Source organism: Lotus japonicus, chromosome 1, assembly GCF_012489685.1.
Source record: "Lotus japonicus ecotype B-129 chromosome 1, LjGifu_v1.2".
NCBI classification, from domain to species: Eukaryota; Viridiplantae; Streptophyta; class Magnoliopsida; order Fabales; family Fabaceae; genus Lotus; species Lotus japonicus.
The window spans coordinates 106,787,563-106,803,360 of NC_080041.1; the positions used below are offsets into that span (position 1 = coordinate 106,787,563).

At 39.6% G+C, this 15,798-nt stretch overlaps 3 protein-coding genes across 3 annotated transcripts; 2 read left to right on the forward strand and 1 right to left on the reverse strand.

Moving 5' to 3' along the window:
* The first annotated feature begins 681 nt into the window (after window positions 1-681).
* Window positions 682-2,034, forward strand: LOC130728873 (CASP-like protein 4D1). The gene is made up of 3 exons (XM_057580459.1): window positions 682-1,008; window positions 1,227-1,362; window positions 1,648-2,034. The coding sequence occupies exons 1-3, from the start codon at window positions 812-814 to the stop codon at window positions 1,849-1,851; spliced, it is 537 nt and encodes a 178-aa protein (XP_057436442.1). The 5' UTR covers window positions 682-811; the 3' UTR covers window positions 1,852-2,034.
* A 6,064-nt stretch (window positions 2,035-8,098) lies between these two features.
* LOC130728854 (transcription initiation factor TFIID subunit 6) lies at window positions 8,099-14,734 on the forward strand. Its single transcript, XM_057580438.1, has 12 exons — window positions 8,099-8,467; window positions 8,622-8,708; window positions 9,473-9,574; window positions 9,664-9,772; window positions 10,337-10,440; window positions 10,530-10,667; window positions 10,763-10,858; window positions 11,687-11,811; window positions 12,284-12,416; window positions 13,003-13,128; window positions 13,249-13,360; window positions 14,224-14,734. Exons 1-12 carry the CDS (start codon window positions 8,342-8,344, stop codon window positions 14,598-14,600), a joined length of 1,635 nt encoding a protein of 544 aa, XP_057436421.1. The 5' UTR covers window positions 8,099-8,341; the 3' UTR covers window positions 14,601-14,734.
* A 312-nt stretch (window positions 14,735-15,046) lies between these two features.
* Window positions 15,047-15,718, reverse strand: LOC130728878 (uncharacterized). Its single transcript, XM_057580465.1, has one exon. It carries the CDS (start codon window positions 15,585-15,587, stop codon window positions 15,174-15,176), a length of 414 nt encoding a protein of 137 aa, XP_057436448.1. The 5' UTR covers window positions 15,588-15,718; the 3' UTR covers window positions 15,047-15,173.
* Between the last annotated feature and the right edge of the window lie 80 nt (window positions 15,719-15,798).

The window sequence follows — 15,798 nt, forward strand, 5'->3', positions numbered from 1 at the left end:
AAGCAACTACATATTTTAGTCAATGCATTGAGTCGGCTCTGAGCATTCTATGTATTTATTTTATTTTATTCCACCATTCAAAGTCAACCATTTTTATTTTATTTGTAATCATACTACTATGTATTTATGGACTTTGCTAAATAGTAATGGATCGGATATACTTAATTAAGTGATATAAGTTTAATTCCTCTTAAAAAAAATACTTAATTTTAAATTTGTATGTGAGAAAAAAATGGATCAGTACCAACAGCTATTTGATAGCTTTACGAATTAGATAAAGCATAGAAATAAAAAACCAACAGTTATTTGATCGATAGCTAATTTACAATTCATAATTTCACCATTCTTTCCTTGTTGTACACTTTATTTAACATGGTTACAAATCTTTTGTTTACAAGTTACTAGAGTTGCACCATCCGAGCAAGTGATGTACTTGAAAGTTGACGTTTTCAAAGATAGTTGTGCTGCATGCAATAAATTCTTCTAAGATGTGGATGTTTTCTGGATCAAACATGATTGTCTATTGGGAAATCTATATACTTATGTTGAGTATAAATTAATATTTGTGCATTGAAAAAATTATAATGTGAGGAACTAGCTAACTCTAGGATGTAGATGAACATCATTAATTCTCTTTTGCGGGGAAGATATTTGTGTGTGTGTGAGTTGAATAAAAAAAGATCAACTTGGCCAATTGGCTTTCTCCTTAATAAACGTGAAGAGAACAACTCCATGTTATAAAAGGCCAGAAGTTACACCAAAATTTTCTTGAGAATTACAAGCTTAATTTTGATTTTGATTACTAAAAAAGATGGCTGAGACCGCCGATAGCAGTAGCAAACCCTCAAGCTCCACAGTTTCAAGAACTGTCCTTCTCCTTATGAGGGTCTTAACATTTGTATTCCTTCTAATTGCTCTCATACTCCTAGCTGCAAACAAGGAAACTGAAGAAGACACAAGTAGTGGTGACTCTGCAGAATTCAAGTTCAATGATTTTCGTGCTTTTAGGTAAGAAACATCTCTGTCAGCAAGATTACGTTTGCAAAAGCTTATTTGAACTTATCTCAAATGTTCGTTCGAACTCATAAAAAGGATTTATCGCTTATAAACTCATTTGAACTTATTTTCATGCTTTACATATTAGTTTATGAATCAACGTTTAAAATCAGAATGTTTTGTTCTTTTCTTCTTTATTTAACAAGCTACAATAAATTTTGAAAATGCAGATACATGATGGCCACAATAGTGATTGGGTTTGCATATAACCTCCTGCAAATGGCACTCTCAATCTTCACCGTGGTCTCAGGAAACCGTATACTAAACGGCAATGTTGGTTATCTGTTTGATTTCTTTGGTGACAAGGTACATATTTAATACTTGTGTACAAGTTACGTTTATGGAATAATTAATGTTGTACCACAAACTCAATATTAATTTTAGAGTGATTATATACATACAAATTTTTCACAACACCCTTCGAACATACGCTTTTACGAAAGTTTTTTAACTGCCACAACATTTTGTAGCAACTAAAAAAATGCTACAAAAGCGTATGTCTGAAGGGTGTTACCGGAAATGAAATGTCTGTCAATTATTTTCGTTAATTTTGTAATTTGTAAACCTTAATTGATTTTTTTCCTTGAACAGATCATGTCATTCGTTCTACTTTCTGGTTCAGCTGCTGGATTTGGTGCCTCTGAAGATCTGCACATAATCTTCAAAAACGCAGAACTTCCCTTCAACGTCTATTTTGCAAAGGCAAATGCCTCAGCTAGCCTTCTTCTTTTTGGATTCATGTGCACTGCCATTGCATCAATTTTCACTTCATTTGCTTTGCCAAAGAAAGCTTAGCATGCAGCTTGATGCAGAAAATTAATGATGCTAGCTCTCTTGTATGATAATCCTTTCTGCGCTTCTCAAGTTTGATTAGATCGATTCTTGTGCGGTTGTGCCTTGTCGTGGATTTGTATATCTTCCAAGTTTTCCTTCCAATTGTACTTGTATTAATTTTTTAATAGAATGGACTTTTCTGTATTTCCCTTTTGTGTTGCTTCTTGTAATATGTATACTCTTATTAATATATAATAATGGGTTAAAAACTATAACCGTCCCTGAACTTTGAGCGAGTTTTGAAAACCGTCCCTCGCCGAAAAATTATCTGAAAACCATCCTCAGACTTTGAAAAAAAAATTTGACCCGTCCCTCCGGCCAACGCTGACATGTCCTTCCACGTCAATTAATGAGATCTGACGTGGAAATTTTTTTTTTGAATAATTATTTTTTCCTAATTATTATTACTAATTAATCATTTAATCCTAACATAAAACTGAAAAATAATTAATTAAAACAAACAATCCTTATTTTCATCCTCACGGTTCATCTTCTCTCCACATGCTTCTTCAATCTTCATCCTTTATCTGCATTCTCTCCTTCACCCTCATCTCTCTTTCACCCACATCTCTCTTCCACCTTGATGAAAGCCCAGAACCACAATCCTCACCTTCATCCAAACTCCAAATTAGAAAAATTAAACCCTCATCTTCCTTCAAGCAATACATTCACAGTGCTGCAGAGAGAGGTGCGAAGTGAACCCAGAAGAAGAAACAGACATGGAGGGTTTTCAGATGGTTGCTTTGTGAACCAAAAGAAGAAACAGACATAGAGGATTTCAGATTTGGATCTGGGCTTTTGGGGTTGCGGTTTATGGGTTGGGATTTATAGGGTTCTCGTCTGCCATCTCTGCCACGTGCCACCAGGTCCACCGTCTCTCACCTCTCGGCTCTCTCTCAGATCTCATCACTGATCCCTCGTCTCTCTTTGCGGCTTGTTGGCCCTTGTTCTGTTCCTTCTCTTGTTGGCCCTTACCTTGAACATGTGTTGGCGGGCCTTCAAATCTAGTAGAGGATCCGAAGTACTTGTAGGGAAACTTAACCCAGATTTCATCGACAATAGTTGCCATAATTCTGGAAGTCTTGTAGATGATGAAGAGCGCTGGGATCTGAGGATGGAAGGAGAAGCTAAAAAATTGAAGGAAGAACAATGGGGTGAGAATCGAACCCAGGTACAAGAAGGAGAAGAGGTTCAGAGGTTGGGGAAATAACGTGATTTGATTTAGGGTTGAGAGGGGATTTGATGTGTTGTATGAATTGATGTTTAGGGATTTTGATGTTTTGATTTGATTTTCGCAAGAGTGAAGGATGTGTTTCGATCGGAATGAGAAAGAGAAGGGATAAGATTTTGGTGTTGGGTGATTAGAGTTGCTTAGAGAATTAAGGCCAATTTGGGGATTTTGGGGTTTAATTAGTAATAATAATTAGAAAAAAAAAAATTATATAAAAAAAATTTCCACGTCAAGCTCATCTGCTTCTTCCTTCATCAGCGCCAGCTGATCCTCCAGCTCGCCGATTTTAATCCCCGCCGTGCCAATCATCTAGTCGGCATAGACTTTGTCTTTTCCTGCCTGCGTCGCCAGTTTGTCGAAACGCTTTTCCCAAGCAGCGGCGGTTTCTTGATGCTTAGCACTTTCGGCCTTCAACCGCTCAGCTTCAACGGTGGCGGCATTGAACTTCTCAAACGCGTGGGCAAAGATGCACCCAGCGCGTAGGAGGCAAGCAAGAGTCTCCTCCTTGGTGTCATCAAGGCCCCGACTCAAAACTTCTTTTTCTATGGCGTCACGGTTAAGACCAGCAAGTAAGAATTCTGAGGGTTCAATGGCGTGGGGGAGCATATTATAATAGCTTGAAGAGCCGACCTCGGGAGCAGGGGCTTGTTCAATTTGAGCCGCTTCAGAGGTAGTGGCAGCGCCAGGACAAGTTTTTTCCCCTTGATGAGGCGGGGAAGGCATGGAGCCCGCATCATGTGTTGGGGGCGGGCTAGGAGGCGCGTCTTGGCGAGAGGGAGACTTCGGGGTTTCATTTTCTTTTTCCTTCTCTCCAACAGGAGTGTCGGAAGACGCAGCAGCTTTTGTGGCGTTGACGCCGGCGAGTTTCTCGACAGCTGAGGATTGAGAAATGTTGGTGGTTGTGGCACCGACGGAGGCGGCTGTGGCGCCAGCAGAGGACTCAGCGGCAACAGCAGCGGTCGCACCGGCGGTGGCAGGAGTAGAAGCTGGTACGGTGGTTGGCTCGATAGCCGCGGCGACGGAGGCTTCAGTGACATTTTTGCCTTTAGGCGCAGCAGCAGTGGTGGGCTGAGCGCCAGGGTTGGATGTGCCGGCGCCGGAGGAGGCTTTGACCAATCTTCTCCTCTTGGGAGCTTTGGTGCTCTCGGCTTGGTTCTCAGCACCGCCCCGTTTTTTCACGTCGCCCTCAGTGTTGAATTTTGGGGAAAAGCGAGCCATTCTCCTCTCGCGGGCCTTCAGGAGCTCGGCGTTCGTGAAATTCATATCTTCTGTAACAATAAAAAAATACGATCAGTGACAACATAGGAGACGAGAAAGGAAATGTCAATAATAAAAGTGAGCTATGGGCAACCTAAGTATTTGGGATTTCTTGAGAGGTCAGCGCCCTCAAGGACTGTTGTGCAGTCAAGGATGGGAAGTGGGGCAAGGAGATTAAGAAAGGCTTTGTCGTTGGCGGACAAAGATTCCTCTGAAGGATCGGTGATCCCATTGGGCTTCTCCGTCCAGTAAAGAGGAAAAAGGGCGGTCCCGTCTCTAAGGGTGAATGCCTCTGGGTAGGCGGGATGAACCGCCACACGGAAGTACTTCCGTGCGAAGGAGGACTTCGCGTTACTTTTGTGAGGATGCAAGCACTTCCGGCCGGCTCGGGCCTTCAAGGAAATCCATCCTTTGTTTTTGATGGACTTGGGGTCGACGTCGTAGAGGTAGAAGAAACTGGTGGGGGATGGGGCGATGCCGACAGCGGCACTTAAGATTTCAAAACACCGAATGAAGGCCCAGGCGTTAGGGTGGAGTTGGCAGGGAGCCGCGTTGATGTCGCGGAGGACGGTTTGGACAAAGGGCGAGAAAGGAAGCCTGATTCCAAGCTCGCTAAACATGTATTCATACGCAAAGAAAAAATGGGATCTCTTTACGTCGCCGTCTGGCTTATGAAGCCAGGGGCGGTCCTCGGGACTGCAAATCCAGATCCTGAGTTTGGCGTTAAACTCATCGTCATTAGACAAACCACCCAGGGAGTTCGCGAACTGCACGATGAGATCGCTATTCTGGAAAATAGAAGGTTGGTCTATAGCCTCGTGAGTGGGGGCTATTTGGACTGGAAGGGGCAGAGTGGCGTAGGTTTTTAGTCGGTAAGGTGGGATCTCCGGGACCTCTAAACGGAGGCCGGCGGCGGCGGTGGCATCAGGGTCGCTTCCGGAGGAAGAAGAGGAGTGGTTAGGGGAGGTAGGGCTTGAAGCCATTTTTAGAAGACAGTAAAGTGAAAGAAAGGAAAAGATGAGTATGTGTATGATGCAAAGATAAGGATAGTGGGACTCACCGGAGTAGGATGTGAAGAGTGGGTAACGGAAAGGGTGATAAGCGACGGCTCTGGAGCGGAAGTGGGCAGAGGGAGTTTGGTAAGCGATTAGGGAAGTAAAGAGGGGTCTCGGAAAGGGATGACTGTGGGGAAGAAGGGTTTTTATAGGAGAAGGGGGGAAGCTGGAAGGGTGACGCGTGTTGGACGCGTGTGGAAGGTTGGAAGTCATGATGGTTTTGGGGAGGTGGGTCGCGTGCAATGGGGAGTTACTGCGCACGATGGGACGGTTAAGAAAGGTGAAGTGACGGTTCCGGAGAAAGAGGGAAATTGATGTAACCGACGCGTCACGTTGGGCAGTCACGTGGGGCAGATAGGGATTTGAAAGGGTTTTAAAATAAGGGAAAGCGCGAAAAGCCTCGCCACTATAAAGATCAAACACCATCGCCTGACAGGTGACACCAACAACAAAGTTCAGTCGCTCGCCGGGGTTACCGCCAGTCAATGATTGAATGATTAGCACATGACCCATGCCCGCCACCTTTCCCGCCGGCGAACGATCATACACCTGCTCCAACTTATCGCCAATACGAAGTAATCGTTCTCGCCGCTTGTGGACTTGTGGACTTGCCAGCTCGGGTTGCTCGTCAAGTCAGTGGACTGGGTAACTGAAAATGCTAGTTTCCTTTTGCTCACGCCATGTTGGCGATATAGTTTACTTCTCTTTTCTCAAGCCATGTTGGTAGGGCAGATTCCGGTGTACTGTGAGACATATGTAAAAGCATTTAAAAGACACACTTAGCTCTCGTACCTCGAGCTCGGTGTCTTGTGGACTAGTGGACTGGGCGAGCCCCTTGAGGGGCAACGCCCAGCATGTATCCCGCCCTGAGGCGGGGCCCTAGCCTTCAGATGGGCCTTGACCTCGGAGGCCCAATTGGCCCAATAGGTAGTACCCAAGCTCTATAAATAGGAGGTAGTTATCAAGTGTAGAGGACTTTTTGGCTCATTTGAGAAACTGACACATGAAATTCAGCACTCTCTCTCTCATTCTCATTCTCTCTTAGCACAATCCTCTACTTCTAGGTACTATACCTCTCTTCAATGTTCATTCCAAGAACAGCAGGTTTGGGGATGAGGGGAACGGAAGCACAGGGAGGGTTTGTTTGGATTGTTCGCGGATCTTCTTCATCTGAAGCATCCTAGGGTTCCCTAGCTCTGTCACGGTGTGAAGAAGTATGGTAAAGGGGATTGGAGAAACATCTCTAGGAATTTTGTGACCACAAGAACACCCACTCAGGTTGCGAGTCATGCTCGAAAGTATTTCATCAGGCAGCTTATAGGAGGAAAGGATAAGAGAAGATCCAGTATCCATGATATCACAGTGGTCAATCTCCCCGAAACAAAATCCCCTCCGTCGTCTACTAGATCTCTCAGTGAAGGTTTCAAATCCACAGCAGAATCGGAGTATGGGCTGAGCTCCGGTGGAAGGTGGTGGCTGTGGCGGAGAGAAGAACCAGTGAGAAAGGGAGAAGAAGAAGGAGATGTGTCTATTTACTCTATTGCCCTTTTATCATCCATCAAATCCTAACCATTCAATAAAAGAATATTCCAAGATTCTGAGATCCAACAACATATGATGATGGTCCACCGGTGGACCAGTTTGAAAGTTCCCCACCCTAGTCCCCACCTCCTATCGAATACTAATTGTGAGACTAATATCTTATACTCAGTGTACTATGCGGTATATAGTGAATGAGTTATTTTTTTTTCTTTCTCTATAGTTGTTTGGAACCCCGACTACTTACTTAAGACTTTGTTTGAATTAGGGGGAGGAGGATGAAATAGAGGAGTGGAGTAGAGGGATATAGGTTCAAGCTTCCTCGAGTTCCACTATTTTCTATCATATTTATTCCATGGGAGGAAAGGAATGGAAAAATACTAATCACCTATAAAATTCTATTTCACCCCTTTCAACTCCCTCTACAACTTCACGTTATTACCCTTTGCTTTCCCTTCATGTTAAACCTAGATCGAGTTGTAGATGTCTCACTAACTAATTCATTTACAATATTATCTCAAGGCTTATCTAAATGACCATAAGAAATACTTGAGTTAAATTACCATTGTCCTAGGTGGCCGATAAATAAAATTTTACCTCTATTTACTGAGACACTTAATGGTGACACACAACTCAAATCGTAATAACTCCAGAAATTACATACTTTAGCCCCCAATCACTAACCGTAAAGCGATAGATGAGATGGCCAAATACATTTTTTTTTATTCACAAAAATTAAAATTTGAACTTATGCACTTGATTGAATAGTTGTGATTTTACAAGTAAAATTACAAAAATATCCCAACCCATCACCTCCCCTTCCTATGTAGACAGACAGAGGGGAGTTGGGTTTGGCACCCCACCTATGGGGCTTGGCACCCCACTTTATCAAATACGGAATTTAAAGTTCCGTATTCTCCATATTGAATACGGAACTTAAAATTCCGTACTGTATTTAAGCATGCGTGTCACATTTTCAACCACTCATTATATACTAAAACAGATACGGAATTTTATTTTCCGTATTGATACGAAAATTTAAATTCCGTATCTGTTTTAGTGGGGTGCAAAGCCTAAGGGGTGGGGCTCCAAACCCAACTCCCCAGACAGAGACAGACTGTGACTCTCATTCATTCTCACAGTCTCATACATATGAAGTGAACCCCATCTCTCTTCAAAACCAATCACTCCTCCGTTTCACCGTCGTCTCGCAACTCCGGCGACTCACCTCACCGCTCACCGGAGACCCAGTTTCATCTAGGGTTTCCACTTCCCATCCCCAAATTTTCATGCTCTGAACTCTCAAATCGTTCTTCACACACACAAGTGTTTTCTTCCAGCAACTGGTGGTGTGTGTGTGTGATTGAACATGAGCATTGTTCCCAAAGAGACCGTGGAGGTTATTGCACAGAGTATTGGGATTAACACCTTGTCTCCCGATGTTGCTCTTGCTGTTGCTCCTGATGTTGAGTACCGTATGCGTCAGATTATGCAGGTGCCCTTGTTTTTTAAGTTTCAAAGTTATGATCTTTTCTTTATTTTTGCTTGTGGGCTTCAATCAATTTGGTGAATAAATTTGAAATTTTGAACAAAGAAGAGTGTTTGATGAAGTATGTAACATGGTGTAATATGGTTTGTTCAAACCCCAGGAAGCAATCAAGTGCATGCGGCATTCTAGGAGAACCACTTTGACAGTAGATGATGTTGATGCTGCACTCAACTTGAAGAATGTTGAAGTAAGTAAGCTTCTTAAGTAATTTGACTTAGTACCCGTTTGGATGCGAACTAAAGAGCACTTATTGAAGCTTGTTTAGTGTTTTTTCTAATAGATAAGCTCCAATAAGCACGTATCCAAACGGGCTCTTAGATGACCGATAGAAGAAAAAAAATGTGTTTGAAGTGGTTGGCTAACTGTTTTTAAGAGTATTTTCAGTCTTCCTGTTTGGTTATTTTGTCCATATATAATAGGGTTGTCACTTGTCAGTAAGTTGTTTGTTGTTCCAAATGAATCGTTGGTGCGGGGTGGGTGGTAATGGAATTAACGAGTGTTCAATGTTCTGGGCTAACTTCATATACAGTTCTGAAGTTAATATGTTTATTTGGGATGTGAGCTTTCAGAACATTGTTGTTGTAAGGGAATGAATCTGGCTCAATGTGTTAATTTTGTAGTGTTAATACTAGATGCATTGTTCCTTCTCTTCTTCTTTTTTTTTTGGACAGCAAAAAAAAAATGTTAGTAAATTAGTCCTCTCAGGGTTCGAACCCTGGACCCTTCACCCTAAAGCATGGATAATTTTCAATTGAGTGATGAACAATTGGTTCTGCGATGTCAGGATCTGTGTATAGCCAGGACAAAAGTTCTACGATTTCCCGATATTTGCAAATCGATGATGTATATTAGAACTGCCATCTAGAAACTTTTGGCAGTGATTTTTCATGGTGAAAAATTCTTAGTTTTTGTCTCTAATATCAATACCGCTTCTTGTTTTTCTTATGTCAGCCAATATATGGATTTGCATCTGGCGGTCCTTTACGGTTCAAAAGAGCTGTTGGACATAGAGATTTATTTTACATTGATGACAAGGATGTAGACTTAAAAGATGTAAGGGAGTACTAAATCATTGTCACTTCAATTGGATTTGAATTTTGAGTGTATCCCCTTTTTATAATCAGATTCCGTGTTAATCGTAGGTCATTGAAGCTCCTTTACCAAAAGCACCCCTTGATACTGCAATTACGTGCCACTGGCTTGCCATTGAAGGTGTGCAACCTGCTATTCCGGAAAATGCTCCTATAGAGGGTAGGTATCTAACCTTGAGTGCTACCTGTAGGTATTTTGTTCACAGATTAATTGTTCATGGTACAATACTTTAAAATTAGGAATCCTTGAGTTTATGCTTTTTCTTATGTTATCATTTCAATGTCATTATGTATTGTTCTTTGTTCGTTCATGATGTCAAATTTTTTTATCGAGTTAGTGATTAGATTGTGAGATATGATAACTGAAGTGGGTTTTCTTATTTTTATAGCTATGTAGCATGGCCATCTCACATGTGTACAATTTGTGGAAAACATGTATCAATATATTACCATTATCTTCATGAACCTTGATCATCAATTATAAATGGTAGATATGCAAATTTATTAATCTAATTAAATATACTGAGTTTCACATATACATATGCATGTTTATAGCTACATATGTACTTTTGGAGATGCACATCATGCAGACAAACAAGAACTATTTGGCTGCTTATTGGTTCACAATCTATTAATTGACGCTTTTATGTCCTTCCATGTACCTATAGCTTGCTTTCCCCTTTCCGTTTAAGAATAAATTTTTTTCCCACTGTTTTATTTGCAGTAATTTCAGCTCCTCCTGATGTAAAAAAGCCTGATCAGAACAATGATGGACTTCCAGTTGACATCAAGTTACCTGTTAAGCATGTATTATCTAGAGAGCTTCAGGTATCAAAATTATTAAGCCACTGTGAGCTATTTTGTATCTCATCCTTTAGTTCATTTATCATTTAACTTGGTTCTGTATTTTCTTGCAGCTGTATTTTGATAAAGTGACTGAACTAACTTTAAATGAGTCGGATTCAGTTCTATTTAAAGAAGCATTAGTAAGTTTGGCTACTGATTCAGGACTACATCCATTAGTTCCTTATTTCACATGCTTTATAGCTGATGAGGTAATCATATTTTTTTCTCTTTATCATGGTGGATAAGAATGAAAATGTTACCTTATCTAGCTCATTACAACTGTGTGCTTCTCCATTCTTGTCAGGTTTCTCACAGCTTGAATAATTTTCCTCGTCTATTTGCCTTGATGCGAGTTGTTAGTAGGCTTCTGCAAAACCCTCATATCCATATTGAACCTTATGTGAGTTCACCCCTTGTTGATTTAGTGTATTTCTATATTTGTTACTGACATAACTTGATCTTTGCAAAAGCAAAGTTGCATTATTAATATTTTAATTAGGTTGGTTCATCTTTCTATTTGGAACTCTGTAGTGTCCAACTTTCCATTGAAACGTGAAAGTGTGCTGACTGCTGAGTTATTAAAGTTGATTTTTCATTTTTTTGCTCCATCATAAATATGACCCTGACAACTTTTGGCCCGTAAAAATGTAAATGCTAGTTGACAAAATTTGTATGTTGCTGTCTTATTGTTTTCTTCATAATCGGCTTAGTAATAAAGTGTTTATATTTTTCAATGTTGAATTGTTGATCATTGTCGTCACATATAAAAAAGTTTTGTCTGCTCTAGACAATTAATATTTTGGGTGCGTTTGAAAGAGCTCATTTGAGTTTATCGTATAGTATAAGCACTTAAGCAGGTGTTTGGTTAAACTTATGAAAATAGCTTATGACATACTATAAGTTCTTTTGATAAACTTCTGAGATTATCTTATGAATGAGTGTTTATAACTCTACCTGTAAGTTCTTTTAAGTTTATTTCCATCAACTTCTCTAATAAGTTTATGAATAAGCGCTTCTGTGATAAGTTCTTATTGACATAAACGCATAATTAAGTTGTTTATCCAAATGCATTTTCTTTGTATGCAACTATTTATACTCAACAATAAGTTCTAACAAACAACATATGGGCTCAATGTGGCAAAGAATGGGATAAAAACTTGGTACACGAAAATGAGTTTATGTGGAACAATCTCTTATCTCCTTTTCTTTACTTTTTTGCTTGCTTCAGCTACACCAGTTGATGCCTTCTATTGTGACCTGCCTTGTTGCTAAAAGGTTGGGCAGTAGATTGTCAGACAACCATTGGGAACTTAGAGACTTCACAGCTAATCTGGTAGCCTCAATATGTAAAAAGTGAGATATCTTCACTCTATTCTGTTATATGTTGTGGATCATGATATACAGAATCAATTTATACTTGATAGTTTTATTGGTCTCTAATTTTATTGTTGCAATCCATTCTACGTTTCCTGCTTCGATTTTATTGTGGCAAAGCTATAGATTTGTGTATTTCCTTTAAAATGAACCCTTGTTTTGGAGCTCCAGTTTAAAGGGGCACATCAATGTTTTCATTTGGTGAATTTGTACATTAAAGCTTATGCTTTGTTGAGTTCTTGCAATCCCCTAGCATAGTCTTTGTCCTGTGAAGATGCTGAACTTGGTACAGACTGTTGAATCATTTAACTGAAACTAGAAATATATAGTCTTCCTTAATAACTTTTGTTAACTTACCTATTTTAAAATCGTATGAGGCTTATTTGTTTGACATTTGTTGATTGCATTGCAACTTTACCTTTTCTTAACTTTCAAATGCTTCTTTATGTAGGTTTGGACATGTTTATAGCAATCTACAGTCCCGGTTGACAAAAACATTGCTGAATGCATTCTTGGATCCCAAGAAGGCATTGACGCAACACTATGGAGCAATTCAGGGGTTAGGAGCACTGGGACCTAATGTGGTATGTGCCTATCCATGCTCTAGGAAATTATGGACTTTTTCTAGGACCAATAGTAGGGAAAATATTGTGAAAGACAAATCAATAAGCCAGTACATTTGTATTTGTTCTATGTTTAATGCTTCCGATGGTATCAGAAATAGCTGAAGAAAAATTTGTTTTTATATCAGAAATACTCCTGTGAGTCAAAATGACGACTTTCCAAAGGACTAGTTGTAATCTATATGATTAGAAGATTAGGTTCCCATGTTGTTTAATATGGAAAGGAAATGTTATATCATATATTCAGTATTATGAAGCATATTGAAAGTAGAAATTGTAAAGATTTGGGGAAAAGGGTACTGCATGCTTGATGTTTATTCATATTACTATCAAGCAGCTATATAAGGTAGTTTTGTTATTTACTCCATTAACAGTCTTGAGGACAAAATTTGAAAGAGTGGGGGGAACTTGAAGGATTCAATTAACTAATTTAAAAAAGCCATGTATGTTTGGGGTGTATTTCTTAGTTGTTTGACTCAAGTCAGATTTGATAATTACATCTTGAGTCTTTGACATGTTTTTGATGATACCCTTACTTTGAAAGTAGGTTCGCCTTCTTTTGCTACCAAATCTTGAAACATATATAAGACTTCTTGAACCAGAGATGCAGCTCGAGAAGCAGAAAAATGAAATAAAAAGGCATGAAGCTTGGCGTGTTTATGGAGCCTTGCTGGTAAGATATGTTATCAAATACAGATACTTCCTAGTCAAATGTAGCTTCTTTTATGACTGAAAAACATCAGTCTCGGTACAATATGGTTGGTCTGATGATTGTATGCGATGTATTATTCAGCGTGCTGCAGGTCAGTGTATATATGATCGACTCAAGATGTTCCCTACATTACCATCTCCTCTCCCTCAAGCTGTCTGGAAGACCAATGCTAGAGTTCTTACCTCTTCAACTCGTGAGTATTTCCTTTGTTACCCAAGAAAATTCTGGTCTGTAGTTCATGAAATGTGCAAGCACAATAATTTTTAAACCTAGTCTTGGGAGGTAGGACACCTTTTGCTTGGATAGCTAATTTAATGGAAACAAATGTGTATAATACTAAAAGAGATGCTAATATTGGTATCTTACTGAGAGGGTTGGAGCTTTTGAACCTGGAGCAAGAAATAGTTAAATTGGTCATATTCAAGATTTTGAAATGGTGAATTGCCTAATCATTTAATTAAAGTCACAATGGAAAATAGTGAAATATGACCTGTAAATAATGCATAATGCTCTGAATAATTTCAAACTAGGAATTGACAAAAAACTTGATCATAAGTTTCACAAAACAAAATCACAAGTCATAGTTGAGTCTCCCTTATATAAAAGCTAATAAATAAAGAACCCGTACATAACATACGAGTAACTAAGTGAACTCATTACTCATTAGTCATAATTCAAATGGAAGTTCATCCTAAGTTCACTGCCCACATTGTTTGTGGACTTCGGATGATAACTACATTACATCCTTCTTCCCATTCTTCCTTTCCTGGTTGCCATATAAAGTGACTGCACGAAGCCTGTGTTTTATAAGGAAAACGGAGCAATGATACACCTATAAGGTTCATATCAAGTGAGCAATGTTTCTGTTATTAGGAGCTACTAAATCTCCAATGGTTCTGTTACTCGTCAATGTCATGATGATTTAAAAGAATATCTTGGGGTCCACTTGAAACTTTCACTAGTCTGGTCTGCAGTTTACCAAACCAGAGTATCAACTGTTTCTTTGTACTTTTCCATAGTTTGTATTCTTACTCATTCCCATGTTTGATTATCAAGTTAAACGCAAGGCAAGCCATGAGCAATTGGAAGAGCAGCCCCCTTTAAAGAAATCTGCTACTGATGGTGAAGCTGATGTAATTATGACAAATTCGTCACCGTCTCACAAGCAAGGGGAGACAGGGACTCAAGATTCTTCAGTTGATTCAATAGCAGCCGCATCAACATCTTCTAGGCAGATGAAAAATGAGACCACTTTAGATGGCGAAGTTAAAAGTAACAAGGTAGATACTCAGGCATTGAAGATATCTGCTGCCCTCACCCAGGTTTGGAAGGATGAGCTGAATTCAGGACGTACCCTGGCGTCACTGTTTGAGTTGTTTGGTGAAGCCATTCTTCCCTTCATTAAGGCTCCTGAGATGTACGTGTTCCTGTAACTTGGGGAGTATTATAGTAATCTTGTTTATGGATAGATACATGATGGATGATATTTTTGACAACCTAAAATTACTTAATGGTATAAAATGTACAATTTTCTTTCTGATGAATGAAATTTACAGTTCACGTGAAACTTGATGCTTTACTTTGTGTTTGGTTTCCCGTTTGCGTTGTAGTAAACCTGTGCCTATGCACAACCGGACAAGCTAGACTTCAGTTGTTGACTCAACGTGGATTTGCGTTGAGTTAATGGAAATCCAAATAGACACTTAGATGTTGGATGATATTGCTTGTTGGATAGTGGTTAGAGTCTAATGTTTGCTTACCATGTCAAATTTTGTTTGCAGCCTAATTGAAAAGTTATATAATAACTGAAATATTTTTGGGGGAAGTGAACTGATTAGTCATTCTTGTGAGTATAACTCCTTTAACCTTTTCTGACAGATGTAAAACTCAGATCAAGATAGTTTACATAGATGCTTTCCTGGAAACAGTAATAACAACAAGCAGAACATTAAAATATTAAAATACTTGTAGAAATTGTTAAATCTCAAGCCTGAGCAGCTTAATATTTAAGCAGCCACTTTATTGCACTCCCTCTCAACTGCTTTCTTAAGAATGCTGTCTTCTTCAAGGACCATCTGAACTGGCAAGAAACCCATTCCATCTGCCATGGCAAGCATCATCTCCCTAGTTTCCATCTTGAACTCTTCTAGATCAACTGAGCCATTCAAGTTGTGGTCGAATTGGATGAACAATGACTCATAAACACGAGCAAGCTCATCAGGGTTAGGCTCGACATCAATCCCAAAGTGGGTTTCCAGAACCCTCAGGCTCTGGAGCTCCTTCAACATCTCTTCATAGGAGAGACGACCGTCTTTGTTTGTGTCAAGGAGAGCGAACCGGTTGCATATTGAGATATCAAATGCTTCTTCATCCTCAAGGAAGTTGACAATGGTGGCACCATCCAAGATTTCTACACTCATCTTTCTTTTCTACTTGATATCAAATGGTGGAAGGTGGTTTTTATGATCAAAATGAGAGTTATAGGATTGCAAATGCTAGTGCTTTGATGACAATAGTTGCATTCCTCCTAGTTTATTTATAGCCATTGGTAGTCGGTTCCAAGAGCATATATTCGTTAATAAACTAACTTGGATGGTAAAGAAGAAATGGTATAGAAACCTTGTGTTGTTT